The sequence below is a fragment of the Amaranthus tricolor genome, chromosome 10, assembly GCF_026212465.1.
Source record: "Amaranthus tricolor cultivar Red isolate AtriRed21 chromosome 10, ASM2621246v1, whole genome shotgun sequence".
Classification (NCBI taxonomy): Eukaryota; Viridiplantae; Streptophyta; class Magnoliopsida; order Caryophyllales; family Amaranthaceae; genus Amaranthus; species Amaranthus tricolor.
The window spans coordinates 11,521,589-11,543,369 of record NC_080056.1 but is presented as its reverse complement, the minus strand read 5'-3'; the positions used below and the strand labels follow the sequence as shown (position 1 = coordinate 11,543,369).

The window sequence follows — 21,781 nt, the reverse complement described above, 5'->3', positions numbered from 1 at the left end:
TTGTTTTACATTTTTTCGACCTTTTTTTATTTTAATTTATCTTTAAATAAAACTTGCTATAGCACGTCATCTAGTTACCGGGTTTACTCTAGACAAATACCAAGTTTGAATTATTCATGGTTAATTAATAGGTAAGAATATTGTAGAAAAATCATGAAAAAAGTTGGATTATTCTAAGTAATTTTTCCTTTTCTTTATTACTCCATGCATTTAATAGGATTATTTTAAGGTTTTTTATTAGATATTTTGTATTAGGGAGGATTTTTTTGAGTTATATGTAATATTTAATTGATTTAAGATTTCCTAAATACATAAAAATGGATCCGAATGCAACTAGGCATAAAATTATGTAGAGTTATTGAAACAAAAGGATGGTCAAAAACGAAAAAGCAAGAAAATCAAAAACCGAAAACAAAGGAATTCACTAAAACATATATCTCTACTCTGAGTTTTCGGATACTTGCCACATATCTGTTTCCCGTGCGCTATTTGCACAAATCCTATAATTCTAGTAGGATTAAGTTTCATTGTTAATTTGGAATAGCTTTTGGTATATATTCCTGTGTTCCATTTGACTTTTTATTATTTTTTACCTGATTAAATAAGATCACATGTGAAAGAAAAAGTGTAGTGATTTAAATTTTAATAGGGGTAAAGTCGGATTAATAATTGTAAAAGTGTGAAAATGTTAAGTTTAGTAAGGGTAAAGTTGATAAAGTTAACATACTCAAAATAGAAATAAGACGTTTAAGGTGATTAGACTTAATAAGAAAATAAGACACTTAGGATGAATAAAAGAGAGTATAAGTTAGGTCATTTACTATCATTTTTAAATAATTTTTGAAAATAGAGTACTTTTTATTTTATGTTTTCTCTCTTTTGAATTATGTTTTAAGTATTCCGTTCTTAGTTTGGAAAATAAAAGGTTTCATTAAATAAAATTTTGAGTTTTATTTCTCTATCCGTATTTGTCAGTACTATTATTTTCCAATTCTTAAATTCTTAAGCATATAATATTTATATTAGACCCATGAACTAATTAAGATTCGATCTGCTAATGTTTTAGTAGGTTTTGAATTTGATATGACCAATTTAATAAAAGGTAGCAAAGATAATTAAATGGTGTTGAGATTATTAAGTGTAGGAAAATTTAATAAAATAATGCTGCATTAGGATTGAATCTCATACAATTGTTTTGATTGTTTTAGTCTTATTATTATTAGTGCGTTTTTACGACTTATTTCTAATATCTAAGTAGTCATAGTAATTATAATTGTTTTAATTCCACACCAAGCTACTAAACAATTATATAAACAAAAAATAATATTATAATGATCGTATAATAAATTCATGAAACCTGCGAAATTCTTAACTATGTTTCTTCATTCATTGTTTCCAAATGATCTTTACTATTCTATTTGACCGTATTTCTTTAATTATTGTTGATTAATAATAATAAATTTCTTTTTTCTTGTGAACATTATCCTTAACTATATAACTACTATGACTTAAAATAATATAAAATAAAATAGTTTAATTATGACTTAAAATAACTTATATACTCAGAACTTGTTTTTCGGTGTAAAAAGGCGACTGGCACGTGCCTCTCCCAGTATTTTTGTATTGTAGCATGAGTCAGGCACGCGCACACAGTTGAAGCCCATGAAATAAGTGGGAATTAATTAATGCTCTTTTTCATTTGTAATATTTCACTTTAAAAAAATAATTTAATTAATATTTTTAATATATATTTAGAAGATAAAATATATTTATATGAAATTTCACAAAAAGATGCGTGTTAACGTAACTTTTTTATTATGCATTTTTTATAACTTTTTATTGTGTATTTAGAGATATTGAGATTTAAAATTTGCTTTAAAAACTGTAAAAAAAATAAACAAAAAAAAAAATAGTTGTACAATCGACTGAGATTGACCGGATGAATCATAGGGTTGGTCCAATCGAATAACGTGGAACTCCAGAGATTCTTAAGGAGTGAAGGAGTTATAACGAGTAGGATTTAATAATAGCTTAATATGATGATGTTGGTTTTATTTACTATAATGTGTGAAAATGATTTTAATAATTGGAAGAAACATAGGATTGGTCAAAACTTAGATCATGTTCTCTTCACTATCTAAAGCGTCATTCGTGACCTAAGAAAAAAAAGGTCTTCTCAATGTTTTATAATTTTTCTCACTCTTAAAAGTTTATAATTTTATTAATAATGATCTTTTTTAAAAGGTTATTATGTCTTTCTTATTTTATCTATCTCATTATATTTTGTCTTTCTTATTTTATCTATCTCTTTTATTTATTTTTTTAATAACTATATCTTTATGAACGAGATAAATTTATTTTAAAAAAATTAAATTCATTTGTTTAAAAAATATATATTATTTGAATTTTTTTTTTTAATATTTGAAGGAGTTTTGTGAAATTTTATATCAAAAGAAAGAGGTAAGAAATTAGCAAAAAAAATTATGATTTTTGAAAATATTTCAAAAACTATCAAAATTGATCTCATGTTATAGATCTTGAAAAAATAAAACCGTTGATATATTTTTTTAATTTTTTAAAATTTATTTTTGATCAGAAAATAGCTATTAAGAAAAATTTATTTTTCTACACCACCCAATTATATAGCGACACATGGCACATAGTTTGGAAAAAGAAGAGATGACAGGTAGCTTGAAAAGGTCATTTCTTGATCCAATTGTTCAACCTTTTTCTTAACTCATCTAATTTTGGATCACTATTAATAAGAGTTTTGACTTAATTTGTTCATATGACCTTTAAAAGGTCATCAATATGGATCTTCTAAAAATATATATGTTAAATTATTTATGAACTCATCATCAACTGCCACCGCATGCTGAATAAATTGGTTGATGGGTTGATTTAGCTAAACTCCGTAGATGTTGTTATTATTTTTTGCACGTTATTTTTAAAATTTTTATATCATAGTAATTCAGCCGAATTGCCGCTTTTTACTTTTTGACACTTATCAGAGCCCGAGACGATATTTTAACTTTTGGTATTTTTAATTGTGCATAATAAAAAATAATAAAAAGTTGATATTGATAATTATTGCATCAAAATGTATTAAAAAAAAGATATCACTTGATTATGAATGTGTTAACGTATAGTATTAAGTATATATGAGTGAATAATGCAAAAAACAAATACGAAAACTGAGCTGAGGGAGTTCAAAATATTTGTTTCAACCTTGTTTTAATGAGGTTTATGGTAAGGCTATATTATTGTTTTTCTAGGTGCTGGAAATGCCTTATAAAACGTCCATTATTTTGAGGACTCAAACTCAACGAGAGTACAATCAATAAAATTATAACTTTATTAAAAAAATACTATTAAAAAATATTGTATGTTTTCAATTTTATCCTGTAAATAATATTTTATATTTTATCTCAACGAATTTTCATATATTGAAACCAACGAATAATAGGATCATTGAGAACACTGCAAAATACCTTCTTTTGTAAAAGTTACCAATAAAAGAATATTTTTGAAAGTATTTTTCCATTAATGACACTCTGATCTCTACATATTAAATAATTATATATCACTAATCAATAATTATTAATTGAAATTTCTATTAAAAGTATCACTTTTTAAAATTTGTAATTTAAATAAAAATTTATAAGAATCAATTAATCAAAAACATACTTAAATACATAATCAAACAATTAATCAAGAATACATACACAATTTATTCAAAAAAATGATAGTAACAGCAATCAATCAAGATTATATTATCAATTTGTCATAGTTGACTATAATTTGCAAAATTGAATAGACTTGCACATTTGGATTAATAAAACCCAATCCTTAAATAGCGGCACCCTTTTCATTTTATTGCCACCCTCCTGATGAAATTATGATTTTGCTCCTGGATTTTCAAAAAATTACGATTTTGCCACTGGACTTAAAATTTCCTTTATATACCACAATCTCACTAAAATTTTTCTTATCACACTTGAAAAACAAACTTACAAAAGCAAATTTTTGGAGCAAAAATTAAGAAGTTCAATCCGCAAACAATTAATCGAGGTAATTTTTTTTCGAATCTTATTATTTGAAAATTAAAAAAAATAAAAATAAAAATAAAACGACTCGCACAGATCTGGGCGACCCAGCCCGGTTCAGTCGCAGGAAAAATCGTGGCTGGACCCCGGTTCAGTCGCACAAAATTGTGCGACTGAACCGGGGTCTAGCCGCGGTTTTTCCTACGATTGAACCGGGGCTGGGTCGCCCAGATTTGTGCGATTCAATTTTTTTTTTAACTTTTTTTTCCGTTTTTTATGAATAATAATAATTATTTTTAATTATATTATTATTGTTATTATGAGTATTATTATTACTGTTATTATTATTATTTTTATTATTATTGTTATTGTTGTTGTGATTGTTATTATTTTTATTATTAAATTATTATTTTTGTTTTAATTATTAATTTATTATTTTAAATATGTTTGTTATAATTATTATTATTAACTTTTTATAATTATTATTATTTTTAATTATATTATTATTATTATTATTATTATTATTATTATTATTACTGTTATTATTATTATTTTTATTATTATTGTTATTATTATTGTGATTGTTATTATTTTTATTATTAAATTTTTATTTTTTTAATTATTAATTTATTATTTTAAATATGTTTGTTATAATTATTATTATTAATTTTTTATATTCTTTTGAATATTATTTTTATTATTATTTTTGGTGATGTTGTTGTTGTTGTTATTGTTAATGTTATTAAATTTTCCTTTGATTTTATTTTTAATTATTGTTTTTGTTATTAGGGTTATGATTATTGTTATTGTTTGTGTTATTATTGTTATGATTATTATTAATGTTATTTTTTTGTTAATATTGTTATTATTATTATTATGATTATTGTGAATTTAGAAAATTAATTACAATAATATTATGAATAATCCTAATAATAAATATGTTGTAACATTATATTTGTTGGTAATGATTAGGTAAATTTTGTTGTTGCTAATTAATTATTGTTTTTTTTTCATGTGGTTAATTTAACGTAATGTTTGATTATGTTCATTTATTATTAATATTTACTTAAATTATCAAAAATTGTAATAAATAGCTAGTAATCAAGGAAAAGGAAAGGATTTTTTTAGACACTTGTTGAGAGGTAATAGTTCTAGGCCTACCTTACTCAGAGGGTACCCGCATGAGAGGGGGGTAACGGGTTCAGCTAGGAGGGCTAGGCAGGAAGAGGCTGCCAGACACAGTATTGCCCAAAGGTCGAGTGCGCTGGACCTAGTGCGAACCCGATCTGCACCCGGTAAAACCGAACCGATTATTAACTGATGACAACCCGAGACCGATTGAAACTCGACACGAATTTCAACCGACACCGAACTGATGCTAACCCGATAGCTCAATAACCGATCTTCAACCGAACCGTCACTAACCGACCCGACTCGAGTATGACCCGTCGCAACATGCATCCGAAATATAACCGATCCGAAATATAACCGAATCATATGACACACGTCCGAAACTGATTCCATTACCCTTATGAACACCTCTACTTCATACATTTTAATAATTTTGCTGTAAAACGACAAGTGATAGTCTGATGCTCATTTGCCAAATAGATTATAATTATTAGATGTTATATTCTGATGTGGAACCTTACTTAAGATTACATCTAAAAATGGTAGTTTAATTAAAAAATTTAATATAAGAATAATATCATAAGATTACATCTAGAAATGGTAGTGTATTTAAAAAATTTATTACAACAATAATATCATTGAATATTTTTTTTAGAGTCAATTTTGTTCATATAATAAATATCAAAACAAAATTTTTGACTTGATAAATGACATAATATACAATTTAATAATTTTATTGTAAAATGACAAATGATAAATGACAGTCTCATAGCCATTTCCCAAAGAGTTAAAATTATTGAATGTTATATTTTGATGTAGATCCTTATTTAAAATTACATCTAAATTGGTATTTTATTTAAAAAATTTATCATAACAATATCATTGAAAATCTTTTAATGGAGTCACTTTTATTCATGTAATAAATAATAAACATAATTTTTGACTTGATAAATGACATAATTCGTCATCAAAGAATTTTTTAAATTAAATAAATTTAAGTAGATAGATGCTATCACTACTATTATGTGAACTTATTTCAAAGCTTTTTGCAAAGAATATGCCTAATTAATTTTATCTTTGGTTGGAAAAAAATTTCATAAATTATTTAGACAATATTTTTTGCAAACTATGTTTATTGCAGTCAATAAAAACTTTAGCATTATCGTTTAAAAATTTGTTTATTATTTTAGTAATTATTTAAAATATATCAATAAAAATATTAAAAATTTCACGTGTTCTTCATATATCTTTATACTAACAACTTTGTGCATTACACAGTTTTTATACTTAGTAAGTCTATAACAAAGACAGATCACTAAAAAAAAAAAGCAATTTTGGTTTTTGGCAGAATTTTGAGTTATTTAAGCCCACTAGACACGGAGTGATTTAACTATATGAATGTTATATTGAACTTGAATTCATTCCTCATTTTAGGATTGAAAGTATTTCCTATCTATCAAATTATTTGCAAAATTATTACATTTTGTATTTATTATTCTTAATTTGCGATTAGTTTTTAATCTATAAGTTAAAATATAATAAAATGGAATCTTGTTTGATTCGTCTTAAAGCAAAGATTGACAATATCCAATTTTCATAATTTTTATTATATATAATTTGAGATATTTAAGATTAAATTTGTACATTTAACTGCGTGAAAAAATGTAAGTAATTTAGAGGAAAGGAAGTACTCCCTCCGTTTCTTTTTGTTTTTCCACATTACTAAAACGGGTAGTTCCATAAGTTTTTCCACTTTAGAATACTTTCCATTTTTGGAAAGTTTTTTTTCCATTTATACCCCTCAAATACCCTCTTTTACCCTAAATAATTTTATTTTAATTATTGGATTCTATTACTCCCCTTGGGAGCTGCGTGATTCATTTAACCTCATCAATCTATTCTGCTTCCTTTCCCCAAAAGAATTCGTTGCTTTCTCTCTCTTCCTTGAGTTTCTTCCATGGCTTTCTTAGCTTTTATCCCCTGTTCATTCCTCATTTTTACTCCATTTTTACTGCATTAAAATATAGATCGGAATTTGGTCTTCATTTTGATGTTCGTTTTGTGAATTTTGGTTGAGTTTGATTTTTTCAAGCCCTCTATTTTGCTTTCTTCTTCGACTTCCATTGTTACTGTTTGAAGCTTTTGTTTGTCCATGACAACTGTCGAATCTAAGAGTGATTCCACCATACCATCATACCTTTATGACGGTTTGTGTGACCGTGGAGAATTTTGTTCTTGTTCCATTAATGGGAGGTCACACTCTTATTCAAATGAAATTCTTAAATGGACTAAAAAAGATCTTGAGGCATATCAAAAGGCGATGGAGGATGATGCTACATCTATGTTTCGTGATTCTACCCCTTCTCCTAATGTTGAAGAAGAATTACCACAAAGTGTTCTTGAGTATTATTTGCAGTCTCCATCTCATGTTAATCCTTCAACTCCATCTAAGATTCATGAAGACGAAGTTAATTTGGTTGTCCCTGACACTCCTGAGGAAGTTATTGCTTCAAGGGGTAAAAAAAACCCTAAAAAACGCACGTGAATCATGTAATTTTTTCTTGAATTTCCTTTTAATTCTGCACTCATGATAAGTGCTGGTGATGTTTGCTGTTGGATTTGTTTGATTTTGTGATGTTTGATATTGGATTTGTTCTGAACCTTTTTGATTTCGTCTTATTTTTTCTGGAAGTCTGTTCTTGAAATTTTTTTTTAAACCCCTGTGATGTGTTTATGCAATTACTTGACTTAAAATCTGAAAAATTATCTATAATTACTTGGTTGAGTAGCAATTGTGTACAATCGACACATCATATGATATTTTTTTTCATGTACAGTAATTTGCGTCATTTCTTGTTGAAATTTTAAAAAGCTGAGAGGTTCAAACACCTCAATGATGAATCAGGGGGCAAAAAAACTGAACTGATCATTATATAATGACGTAAATACATATGCATGACCTTAAATTTCCATTTTGATGTTGATTTCATAATTAGTTGCTCCTAAGTTTTATAGAAACAATTTTGATGATGATAAAAAATAAACTGAGGGGATGTAATTTATAATCATCTTTGAGATTCTTCCACTGCTTCATCATATGCTTCAAGTATTTGTTGATTATGTTGTGCAGCATCTTCATTTACTGTTTGTGTGCCTTGCTGATTTGTGCTTGGGTTGAGGAAACGTACACATTCCCTAACCAATTGTGATGGTACTCGCACTTGTATTCGTAACCTTCCATTGTCTTCTTGAACTTTCTTCCCTAGGTGTGGCTGAACATAGTTATTAGACCCTTTAGCCTTTAGGATTTCATTTAAGTTGTGTTGTAATGAAATCCAAACATTGGTTAAAGTCTTTGGATGTAACTCTTCGAATGCATCTTCCATTGCTTTTATTAACTCATTCATGTTCTTTGGCATTTTCTTATGCATAAGTGATTGTATGCTCCTAAAAAAACCCAAATCTAGAATATTACAATCGGGACTATTTGGTGGTTGTTGAGTTAGAATGAATGTAAAGCCCTCTTGCCTGTTGTTTTGTTGCCAAATTGGATCATCATTTGTTATGTGAACCCTTGCATTATCTTGTTGGATGAAAATTATGGATGGACCATCACTTGGCCATTTTCTAAGAATTGCTGGAATTAATTGTTCTATGAGCATGCTCCTATAAACTTCCTGAGTAACCGAATCAGTTGGTTTAATTTCTATAGACCCCCTTGGACGGTTAATTGAATTTCTTTGTGCTGCAACCCTACTTACGAAAGGGAAAATTCCGATTTTCCCATCAAATGTGCTTTGGCCATATTGATTCCATCTAGGCCTTGCAACCGCCCCTAAAAACATGGCTTTTGGAATGAATTTTGATGACTTTCCCGCCCTATATGGAATTTTTTCTTTGTGTGCTAGATAAACTCTTTGTGTCTTCTTGGTTAAGTAAAACCATTTTTCATCAATATGTATAAAGTCATACATACCTATATACATTGGATGATGATGAATTGTATCTTCTTGAATGAGACTTAAAATCCACTCAACCCTTCTTGCCTTGTTTGCATCCGTTAAATAAGGGTGTAATGGATTTGAATGTGCCTTAATCTCCCTCCTTCGTATCAATCGCCAAACCGTTGTTGGTGCCAAGTCTAAGCATGTTGCAACATCTCTTATGCATGTACGTTCACCCATTGGTTTTGATTCAAGTACGTTTGGTGGCACTTGAACTCTTTTTCTTCCACAATTCTTGTACTTTGAATCGACAACATAAGGCTTGTTTTCTTCTTTGTTTTCAATTGCACGTTTTCATCAGTTTCGAATTGCTCTTGGTGTGTAACCGTATTTGTTTGCTATTCGTACGAATGTACCATGTGGGAGTGAGTCACTTACTTTAAGTGACAACATTTCATGTAAAATAAGATGCCTCAACTCGTTCGTAAGCCTTGTTTTACGTTGACCTTGCTGTTCTATTTGTTGTGCATCCATTTCTTGTGGTTCCTCGTCAGAACTGGAGCTTGACTGTGAATCGTATGTATTTGATCCAAAATACCAAGCCCCCTGTAGCTCATCGTCATTATCTGAAGCCATTACAAGGCTAATGATGCAAATGAGGTTGCTGGACAGTTGTTTTTGGTAATGTGAGGCTGCTGTTTGGGTTAGTTGCTGGACAGTTGCTGGACAATTGAGGCTGCTGTTTTGATTTTTATGCTTCATGCCTTAAATCAGCAGCTTAAATAAGCTGATTAGGAATTTGTAAGGTCATTTTTTTGGATATTGTACTTGTAATTATTCATTTTACTAATCCATGTATTTCTAATTTGGCCAATGCAAGGTCATGTATTTCTAATACTTCTGTTACTGCTGAACATGTAATTCTAATTCCCTCCTTTTTTTTAGAAACAAAATTGTAAACTTTCCCAATTTGGAAAGTGGTTAGTTTCCCTCCATGTACTTTCTCTCTCTACAATAAAATCAATTTTTTTTTTGATTATTTAATTATATCTACAATTAATTTCTCTCTCATTATTCTAATACAATCATTACTTCCCACTATTACATATTAAAATAATACCCACTATCACCAAAGATTCTAATTTTCTTAATTCCCGTGAAATACCCAAAGTGGAAAAACATTTAGGAACGGAGGGAGTATGTTCTAATTCAAAGGATGCATTTATTGCATTCAATACAAACGCTTACTTTAATTAAGCTTACAAACAAACATGTTTCAAATGAAAACCTCTTAAAACACAAAAATGTATCTTACAAGTGCGGATCCATGATGATAATTATGGTGAAGCCGAGGTAGTTGCCGTACATCTAGAGTTAGATCGTTAATACAATTGGCTTCCAAGTACTAAATACTTAAAACTAATAGTAAAATTTTTCTATAGAATAATTCATAATTAACTGCAAGTATTTTAAAACAGAAACAATATACAAATAGTAGTACTTTTTTTTGATGGGACCTATAATATTCCTTTATTTTATTTTTTTCCCCTAAGAAATTTAACATTTTTTTAGTTTTGGTATAGAATCAACAACTACAAAGCACTTCTATATCATTAGAGATGTCTCTCATTGAGTCATTGTTGTCCTTAATATTAAGACCACAATAGCTAGGGGGACACACCTTTATAGTTATGGGAAAGCCAAAAGCCATAAAATAAAACCCGTCGCTATTAATCTTTTTTAGGCAGATTTAAAAATATGCAATTTTTTTTTTTTGAATTTTTATGTGTCATAAGACATTCGAATCTTCGCTCAACTTTGAATCTGCCTATACAGACTGGCTAATATTAACGCCCCTCGGCCCTCGTAAACTTTACTTGTAACCAACATACAAAACTCTATCACATTATCATCATTGTTCATTGGGTTGTGAGGTTTGTGGCAGCGGATGTGGTTGTCCCACAACAACATCTTGGTGATACTGACTAATTGGTAATGTAGGCCGATTATTATTTGTGTTATAATAAACACTACATACCCAAAAGGCATAACATATGAGACCCAAAAAATTGCTAATTACGCACCATAATGCAGCTCCAAGGAACAACATAGATTCTCCCACATTGCAAATTTCACCATTCTTCCCAGGATAAGCTTTTGCTAGATACGTTGTGTTGTTGAGGATTGAGGTATATATTAATCCCATGAATGCTATCACAAATGTTATCCTGCATTATATAATAGCAAATTGTGCAAACTCAATAATTTAAAAATTTGTAACAACATTTATTTACTCCGACGAATACTTTAATATTAGGGAAATTTCATATGGTAGCATTCAGTTTTGAAGAAATTCCACATAAGCATCCAGTTTATGTACTATCCAATTGCCATAGCATTTTCCGTTAAGGTTTTGTTAAATTCCGTTTAATTTATCATTTTGTAAGTTTTTTACACAAAGTAGCATCCAGTTTTTGAACTTTATAATGCCAACAATTTTATTAGTGCTTGAGATGCACCTATTGAACTTTATAATGCCAACAATTTGAATGAAAACAAAATTATTACAATATTTATAGGCGTTAATAAATTAAACGGTGAATTAAACATTTGAGAACAAAAACTGGATATCATAATTCTATTAATGATTCTTCAAAACCCAATATAATTTGTGACTTGAAGGACTTCACACTAGTGGAAAACAAGTCATATAACATGTACATTTGTTTTGGTTCAAATTTTATTAGAGCACAAAATAAATGATATTATATCATATCATATATGCTTATAAAAATATTACAAAATGACAAATATCAGTTTTAAGAAGTCTTTATAAATGGAATTATTTTAGTGATTAATAGTTGATTACAAAAAAATATTTACTCTAATTTAGAATATGATTTTATTTTTAAATTAGAGGTTAATTAGGTAAAGTATTTATATAATTTATTATAGCAATTCTATATGTCTAACCTTCAATTTGATACGTTTGATTGAATAAAAAAAGTAACGTATTCGATAAATAATTTTTAAAAAATTAGTATTTAATTTTTGTTTTAAAAAGCATGGACTCAATAAATTTAATCACGATAACATATACTTATATATTATTTTTTAAAGGTATATTTTTATATATTCCATTCTAATAAATTCATATATTGCACGAATTACTATACTAACATGCTGCTATTTCAAATATTTGGGATGAAACAAACAAGATGAAAGGCTAAAAAAAAACCACAGGATATAATGCTAAAAAAATTAAGTGATAACAAAACATACCAAGAACAAACGAAGAAAAGAAGCGAGGAAATGACAGTGCAACGAGCAGAACAACGTAGCTCACAACAGCAAAAGCAGTACGTAGAAACACTAATCAAGATCTGTTCAGATATAAGAAATAGAGCAGCCACTATTCCAAGAGCAGATGATGGACTACTTGGATATACACACAACCCATCTGAGTCGCGATCCACATCTTGAACCTGTCCATTGCCACCATGTTTTCACTTTAATCTATTCGTAGCTGACGAATAATAATAATACTTTCTTTGTTTTTTGATATTTTTTTGGCAATTAAAAGGAAAATTTCAAAATTACTTTTTATAACCTAGGCTATAAAAAAACAAACACTTTCTTTAACAGAAAACACAAAAGGGAAGCAAACCAAAGCGTAAAGCAACACCAAGCAAACAAAACGCCAACACAACCGAAAACAACAAAAACCAACTAGCCACACTATACAATAAAACTAACTTTCCTATTTAAAATATTTTAATCTAACAAGAGGAAGAATTTAACTAAGATTTTTGATATGTATTTAGTAGATAGAATATATTTATGTGTAATTTTATTTATTCATCTCAATATATAGTTTTTTATTGTATATATTTTTTATAATTTTAATGATATATATATATATATATATATATATATATATATATATATATATATATATATATATATATATATATTAGGGATATTGAAGTTAAAAATTAAATTACTTAAAAGTTGTTAAAAAGTAAATGAAAAGAAAAACTATTTGGTGAAAATTAAGGTGTACAAATAAAAAATACTCGTATAAAAATATCTAATTTTAATCCCCCACTTAAACAATTAGAGAACCTAACGTTGCAATTAGGAAAATTTACTTTAAAAAATCTTAAATTTGGGTTTTTCTATTCTATAACTCACACTTTTTTTTTTTTTTTTTTTGGAAAAATCTAACTTTTATCGGGATTTTATTTTAAAGGTCTTGCCTATTTTCATCACCCATTACAATCAATTTTTTGCATCAATAAGAGAAATTTATGAAAATAAATTTTTATATTTTAAAAGACAAATAGACGGATTATAGGATTATAAGAACGAAATGCTGAATTAAGATTTAAAAATTAACCAAATATGTGGTGGATCCAAATTAAAAATCATGACATGGAATTAAAAAGCTTATGTGGAACTAAAAACGGGTTAAAATGATCAGGTTTAAGTTTTGCTCGAGTTTAGCCTATTTTTCTCCTGTTTTTGGATCGTGTCATTTTCAGATTAATATTCAAAACTTTTAGATTAGAAATTGAATTCCGAATTAATTTTAAATTATATCATATTTTGACAGATCTACATGATATTAAAGGTATGATCTCGAAATGGATTGTCATCTAATACAAGAGAAACACTTTTAATGTAAAAATATTCTATAAACTAAATGGTAATTTAGTTAATATCCTTTTCGTTACGCTTTTAAATGAATTCCCAGTAGGTGATTTATACCTGTAATAACGACAAATCATGACTATCACATACTTCTTCGACTAAATTATTCTTAAAATATTTAACTTTTTACCCAATTAATTGTATTAATATAATTATTTTTATATTAAATTATGCAAAACGAAAAATATGAAAAAATATTTTATAAATATGCGATTAGGCAATGCATACAAGTTTAAATTTAACTAATTATTTTCTTACACATTAACCGCAATATATAAATATCTTATCATAGATTAATGAGAATTATCCCGATGGATTTAAAATTTTGAGATTATATATCTAATATTTACCTTTATGCTTTTGACATATGCAAGAATACTTAAAACCACTGAAATTGCACCAAGAAAAAAAGCAAATGTAGGCACCAAAAAACCTTTTTTCTCCATTATTTTAATTAATCCCCTCCTTTGCTTCAAACTTCTATTTCTAATTCTAATATTTTATAAAATTTACATGATTCACCGATAATAATTCTCTATAAAAGATATTGATGCATATTTAAAGATTTTGATATAATTATTCACTCCTTTGTTTTGAACCTCTATTTCAAAAACAATTCTTACACAATTTCTCGCTTACTATATATATTTGAATGCATTCTTTCACAATAATAGCGGATCATATAAATCTAAAATGGGAACAAAAAAATATAGTTTGAAGTTTATTTTTTTCCTAGAGTTCTACTTGAATATTTTTAGGCTTTGTACATTCTAATTTTGTAACCAAAAATAATAGAATTTTTCTTACTTTCCTTATATATCACTTTAACTTGTTGAAAAGAGAAAATTATGCCCACAACTAGTAACTATATTAAGCAACTGCCAAGAAGATAAAATACAAAATTTCTTTTATGACATGATGTTGAAATTAAATAGGTCTACACTAGATTAATTTTTTGTGCATAACCTTAATTTTATCATTTATATTCGCTTCTTATTTAAAACATAAATATATTTTTTTGTTGTGATACATTATCTATAAATATATGTTATTGAATATTATTTTTAATATTTTTTCATGATGTATGATATTTTTATATATATGGAAAAATTTTCTTAGTATTATTGGAAACAATTATTTGTTGATCATTTGTAAAATATTTGTGTTGTTTATACTATGTTTTTGGTGGAAAAAAGAATAAATGTATCATTGAAAATAATTTTATCATTTAAATTCTGGTCGATTTCCATTTAATTCACCATTTTGATGTTTCTACCTTTATTAAGTGTTGGTTATTGTGTTTATAATTTTCTAAACCATTTTTATGATCTCAAATGTTTAATTCATCATTTTGACTTTTAATTCATTATTTAATTTATTAACGCTTTAAATATTTAGAGCAAATTATAAAAACAAAAATCAACACTTAATTGAAAACGTCAAAATAGTAAATTAAACGGAAATTGATTTGAATTTGAGTTCTTCTTTTGCTAGTTCAAGAAGGATGGTAGGACACTCGTTGAGGGTAGGGAAATTTTTGGGACATTGGATAAAGAGCCCAGAAAAGTGGATTAGTGCCAATAAAGTTCAAGAGTTTCCAAAAAGCGCCAAAGTAGAACATGTACTTAGGAAATGCCCTAGGAGTTACATTATACCTTTAAAGATTCTCCTAGTAGACCCCAACTACATAAACCTTCTTGTAGTGTCCCGTACACACACAATAGCTCACCGCTTGTTGAAGATACATTCAATCTTACTATTTATTTTTTATTAATTAGAATTGATTAGCCTTAGCTATTTATACAAATAGGAAATCCAATCCTTAAAGTTCGCCACCCCCTTTTTATTTTTTCGCCACCCCCTTAAAATTACGTATTTGCCCCTGTAATTTAAAAAGTTACAAAAATACCACTCCTTATAAATTTCTTATTTATAATAATAATAATAATAATAATAATAATAATAAAAACAACAATAATAAAATTAAATAATAATAATAAATAAAATTAATAATAATAATAACAGTAATAATAATAATAATAATAATAATAATAATAATAATAATAATAATAATAATAAAAACAATAATAATAATTATTATTCCAAAAAAAAAAAAGTTGAGTCGCCCAAAATTAGGCGACTGAACCATGGTCGAGTCGCCCAGATCTGGGCGACTGGACCATGGTCGAGTCGCCCAAAATTGGGCGACTCAATTTTTTTTTCTTTTTGGAAAATAATAATAATAATAATAATAATAATAATATTAATACTAATAATAATAATTTATAGATTAATGTGGTCTATTAGCTCAGTTGGTTAGAGCGTTGTATTAATAACGTGAAGGTCACAAGTTCGAGACTTGAACATGCCATTATTTAACGATTATTAATTTTTTATTATAAATGTGATAAAAAATTAATAATTATTAAATAATGGCTTGTGCAAGTCTCGAACCTGTGACCTTCATATTAATAATACAACGCTCTAACCAACTGAGCTAATAGACCATATTAATCTATAAATTATTATTATTAGTATTAATATTATTATTATTATTATTAATTTCCAAAAAGGAAAAAAAAAATTGAGTCGCCCAAAATTGGGCGACTAAACCATGGTCGAGTCGCCCAGATCTGGGCGACTCGACCATGGTTCAGTCGCCCAATTTTGGGCGACTCAATTTGTTTTTTTTTGAATAATAATAATTATTATTTAATTTTATTATTGTTGTTTTTATTATTATTATTATTATTATTATTATTATTATTATTATTATTATTATTATTATTATTATAAATAAAAAATTTGAAATGACTGGCAAAATTGTAATTTTTAAAAAATTAGAGGCAAATTCGTAATTTCATTTGGAGGGGGGTGGCGAAAAAATGAAAAGGGTGGCGAAGTTTAGCAACACCCATAGGAAAATACTAAAATCAAGAAAAGAAACTAAAGAATAGGAGCAAGAACAACTTTCTCTTATGATACAAAGTGGGTTACAAATTTACAAAATAGTTATCTGACTAACTTTGTACTGCTTGATTTGGTGACTTGGGTAACCGAGCCTCAATAGCATCATTTAATATTTGAGACCCCTTTATTTCGAAGGTCTCTAGGCGGTCAGCTACCTGAAATGCCCTTAAAACCACCCATATTGCCCGATTGTGGTTCGGAAAAGGGGAGGAGGGGTCTTGGATTGGTTGGAGGGAATGGTGAAGGGAGTGGGAACAAGGAAATAAGGTTCGCATAAGGAGTGGGGGCCGTGCACAGGTGGGGAGGGGGTCGTGGATTAAGTGTAGGGGATGGGTGGGTTAGTGTACTTGAAAAGGTGGGCGACTACGACTAGGGATGTAAATTCGGTTATTCGGTTGGGTTTTGGGTCGGATTTTATCAGGTTTGGGTTTTTCTAGGGCTTTGGCTCGGGTCGACTCGGTTATGTGTCAAATCGGGTACGGGTCTATATCGAGTTAATACTACACTGGTTCGGTTTCGATTTCGAATTGGGTAAATTTTGGTTTGAATTTGTATCGGGTTCGATTAATATAGTTCGGATCTAGATCGGTTGTACTGCAGGTCAAATCGAGTTCGGTTAGACTATGGGTCGGGTCATTTTCTTTTTAGGTTAAATTCAAGTCCGGTTATTTTGGGTTCAAGTTGATTTCGGATCGATTATATTGTCTTTGAGTTGGGCATTCAGTTATTCTTCATATTCGGGTCGGTTAAAATCCAATTTAGTTGAGCTTTATGTCGATTGTACTTTATTTTTATTATACAATTTATTCAAGTTGAAATCGTTTGTGATTGGAGCATGACGAGTTGTAGTCGGTTAATTAAGTTGTCGGTTATCAAACAAATTTGGTTCAACCTAAGATAAAGTCGATAAGATTTGATTGTGGACCTACATTTATTGCTTAATTTTAGCTAAACTAAACGTGATTCAATTACATCAAACTTATTATTAGATGAATTAAACTAAACATTTTTTGGTAAACTATACTAGATTAAGTTGAATCAAACTTTTTATTAAAAACAAGGCTTCATATGGATCAAACTTATTTTATCCAAACAAAATTTTGATTTTTCCAAATCAAACTTATTTTTAGTTAAATATTCTTGGTGCAGCTGAATCAAACTATCTTTAGTTGAACAAAACTTAATTCAGCTGAATCAAAGTTATTTTTAGCTAAACTAATTTGATTCAATAGAATCAAACATTTATTATTTGCTAAACTAAACTGAATTCAACTAAATCAAACTTATTTTTACCTAAAAATAAGCTTAATTCAACTGAATCAAACTATTATTTTTAGCTAAATTATACTTGATGTTGTTGAATTAAACTAATTTTTAGATGAACAAAACTTGATGCAGCTGAATCACACCTAATTTTAGCTGAAAAAAATGTGATTCAGTTGAATCAAACATTTATTTTTCTAAACTAAACTTGTTTCCGCTAAACTTACACAATATAAATTAATAATTCTTTTTACCTTATATGATCTCACCAATTTTGATTTTATATATTCTCTTTTATTTATAAATAACCCACTATTTTAATTCACTATGCTCAATTCATTAGTCTTTGTTAATTAATAATAATAATAATAATAATAATAATAATAATAATAATAATAATAATAATAATAATCCATTGTCAAAAATAAAATAGCATAAAAATGCAATTCTATTTTTTTTTTTTTGTGAAAGGACCAAATTGTAAATCGGTATATATGGTTACTAATTCTCATTTCCGACACTCCTTCCCATTATTCCACCCACTTTCTCAGTAAAAATTCTCATCCTCAGACACATGAAGATGTCCACTTTCAACCCCACTATTCCACTCTCTAAAAACCACCTCCCTAAAAACATTATAGTTACTAATTGCTTACGGTTTGGTAATTTTTATCAAGTTTCCACAAAAAATTCTCACAAAGCATCAATTGGATTCTCACAATTCGATCTCACAGTTCAGAATTTTCTATCAACTTAATTTTTAACCTAAATAAAATAAATAAAAGTTAAATAATTTTACTTAGTAAATTTCGTCATTATTAAGATCATAAAAATTATACTTAAAATAATAAAAAATCACTCAAAATCAAGATGAATTGCCAAAACGAGACAAGTAACATAAATCTTCAAACTAAGGATGAAACCACTAACGTCAACAATCATACATGAGAATTAAATGATATAATAAGTGCAAAATTGCAATTATCACATATCAAATCGGCATTTGCCAGTTTGGTAGATTTCAGGCCATGTCAATTGTGAATTAGGTCAATTATGAGTTTCAAGTGGAATTATGACAAGTACTTATCTGGTTAAAGAAAGGTTTGAGTTGTAACAGGTTGGGTGCATATTGAGTTCGGTTAATCACATTGTCGAGTTAATCTTGAGTGTGGATTATGGGTCGTTTCGGGTTGGATTATGTCGAGTACCTATCGGGTTAAAGGCGGGTTCCAGTTGTAACAAGTTCGGTGCAATTCGAGTTTGGTTAAACACATTGTCGGGTTAATCTCAAGTGTTAATTATGGGTCCTTTCGTGTGGGATTATGTCGAGTACCTATCGGGTATAAGACGGGTTCGAGTTGTAACATGTCGGGTGCAAATCGAGTTCGGTTAACCACATTGTGGGGTTAATCTTGGATATGGGTTGTTTTTGAGTCGGGTGTCGGTCGATTATGGGTCTAAAATAATCGGGTACATGTCGGGTTACGGGTCAACATCAGGTCGAGTTTCGGTCGATTACAGGTCACCGCACCTCGGGTCAACCAACAGGTCGGATACAAGTTGATTTCGAACAGTATTACAGGTCGGGTCTAATTTTTACAGCCCTAGTTGGGACCTGGGATGGGTTAGTGTAGGGGTGGAACGGTAGTTTTATTTTTCAAAAAATATTTTTGAATAATTTGCAAAGAAACACCTTATAAAACCAGTTTTTTGTAAAAAAAAACACCTTTAAAAATTTTTTTTTGTAAAAAAACGCCTTTTAAGAGACTTTTTATTAAAAAAAAACACCTTAAATCAGTTTTCGGTGACTTTTGTCAACTTTCAGGCGTTGACTATGCCATTTGAGCTCAAAAGTCAACGCCTAAAAGTTGACAAATGGCATAGTCAACGCCTAAAAGTTGACAAAAGTCACCGGAAACTGATTTAAGGTGTTTTTTTAATAAAAAGTCTCTTAAAAGGTGTTTTTTTACAAAAAAAATTTTAAAAGGTTTTTTTTAAAAAAAACTGATTTTATAAGGTGTTTCTTTATAAATTTTCCAATATTTTATTTTGGCAATATGACCTACAATTGTAGGTTGTTCATAAGCTAAAAATCTAAAAATAATATACTTTAAAGTTCGTTATTCATGGTTAATTAAAAGTTGAGATTATTGTAGGAAAATCAGTAAAAAGTCAGATTATTCTGGATAATTTTTCTTAAAAAAAACAGTTAATGTAAAAGGTTGGGAGGAGAATTTGAAAGTAGCAAAGACTAAAAGTTCATACATTAATATATGAAAAGTAAGGTTTTGCAATAAATGAGAAATTTCTAAGGTTTTATTTCATTATTTCAATCAAAATCTTTGGGAATGAGTGCAGGCTGTGCATCCAATAAAGCTAATTTTTTTAAAAAATCTAATATAACGGGTTAATGGGTATCCAACTAAATTTTTTTACGGTTTATGACCCGATTTGGTTAAGGCGGGTTTAGTATCCGACCCATAAAATATTTTTTAAAAAGAATTGACTAACCATTTAAGATGCGGGTCAGCAGGTCGGCGAGTCGGATCGAATTTTTTTAAACACCCCTATCTAGGAGGGTTAAAGTCAAAGTATGAGGAGAAGTCAAAGGTAAAAAAAAAAAAAAGTTCAGCAAGTCTATTTTAGATTTAGTAGTCATAGTCTAGTGAACTAGCTTGAACATTATAGACATAAATACTATAATAATTGTAATTGCAAAAAAAATATTAAAACTATAATTCACAAAATGCCTCAAATTTAAAGCTATACTTCACAATTTATTTCAATATTTTTGTCATGTTATGCAAACGTTGTAACAAATGCTAGTAAGTTCAAGTTAAAGTTTGTTATATATGTCCTTTCCAAGTTTATAAAAAGTTTGGGTGGAAGTCAATGGAAGAAATTGACTCACTCTCTCTGTCCATTAGCTTTTTTTTTTTTTTCATAAATTTTACTACATTTTTATTTTTAATTATGATCCACACTCTTATTTGCTTATAATTTAAACATTTAATAAATTTTTCTTTCATCCATATATATATATCTCCTACTTTCCTATTAAGTAAACATTTTTTCTCTATTTCCTTGGTTTGCACAAGATATGTAATTGTTGCCAAACATAGAAAGCTAGTAATAATTGGATGGAAAAATGGATACAAAATAAGTGGATGAAATAATTGACTCAATAAAATAAAGAAAGATATTAAGTTTGTGAAAGAAACCTGGATAGATAATACCATCCAAATATAAATTTGTATCAATTCATTGACACAAACATTATTATAAATTTAGATATTGGTTGTTGGCTTTTAATTATTAACTTTTTTACTTAATATATTTGACCAGTTGAAAATGTTGGTTGTTTTTGTTGACTTTTTAAGTTACCTGAAAAAGCCATATGTTTATGGAGATGTTTGGTAAATATAAGTCTTGGCTGTTGGTTGTTTATTAGAGAAAAAATAGGTCAATAAGCCAAAAAAAAAACAAAAAACCTAACTGGAGTATCTTTTTTATTTTAGTTTAAAAGCCAACTTTTTAACTGGCTTAAAAGCCTATTTACTAAATATTTTTTTATTTGTTTGACCAACTAATAAGCCAAAAGCCAATAAGAAACCAATATAAATACTAATTATCAAACACCCAAAATGGCAAAAGCATTGAAATAGAAATAGAGGAATATATTATTCTTTAGATTTAGAGTACAAATTCATCTTA

At 28.2% G+C, this 21,781-nt stretch overlaps 2 protein-coding genes across 2 annotated transcripts; both read right to left on the bottom strand.

The window, feature by feature from the left end:
- Positions 1 to 8,242: 8,242 nt before the first annotated feature.
- LOC130824838 (uncharacterized) lies at positions 8,243 to 9,361 on the bottom strand. The gene has a single exon (XM_057689857.1). The coding sequence runs from the start codon at positions 9,359 to 9,361 to the stop codon at positions 8,243 to 8,245; it is 1,119 nt and encodes a 372-aa protein (XP_057545840.1).
- A 1,054-nt stretch (positions 9,362 to 10,415) lies between these two features.
- Positions 10,416 to 14,280, bottom strand: LOC130824837 (uncharacterized). Its single transcript, XM_057689855.1, has 4 exons — positions 14,185 to 14,280; positions 13,892 to 13,942; positions 12,404 to 12,606; positions 10,416 to 11,349 (listed from the first exon to the last, which is right to left on the bottom strand). Exons 1-4 carry the CDS (start codon positions 14,278 to 14,280, stop codon positions 11,034 to 11,036), a joined length of 666 nt encoding a protein of 221 aa, XP_057545838.1. The 3' UTR covers positions 10,416 to 11,033.
- Positions 14,281 to 21,781: the final 7,501 nt, after the last annotated feature.

What these genes read in the sequence shown, in the direction of transcription:
- LOC130824838 (XM_057689857.1), bottom strand. Translation starts at nt 9,361, where the DNA reads ATGGGTGAACGTACATGCATAAGAGATGTTGCAACATGCTTAGACTTG.
- LOC130824837 (XM_057689855.1), bottom strand. Translation starts at nt 14,280, where the DNA reads ATGGAGAAAAAAGGTTTTTTGGTGCCTACATTTGCTTTTTTTCTTGGT. An exon ending in CATATGTCAAAAGCATAAAG is followed by an intron (nt 13,943 to 14,184) that starts GTAAATATTAGA and finishes AAATATTTTAAG; the next exon opens with AATAATTTAGTCGAAGAAGT. An exon ending in ATGATTTGTCGTTATTACAG is followed by an intron (nt 12,607 to 13,891) that starts GTATAAATCACC and finishes GGCAATGGACAG; the next exon opens with GTTCAAGATGTGGATCGCGA.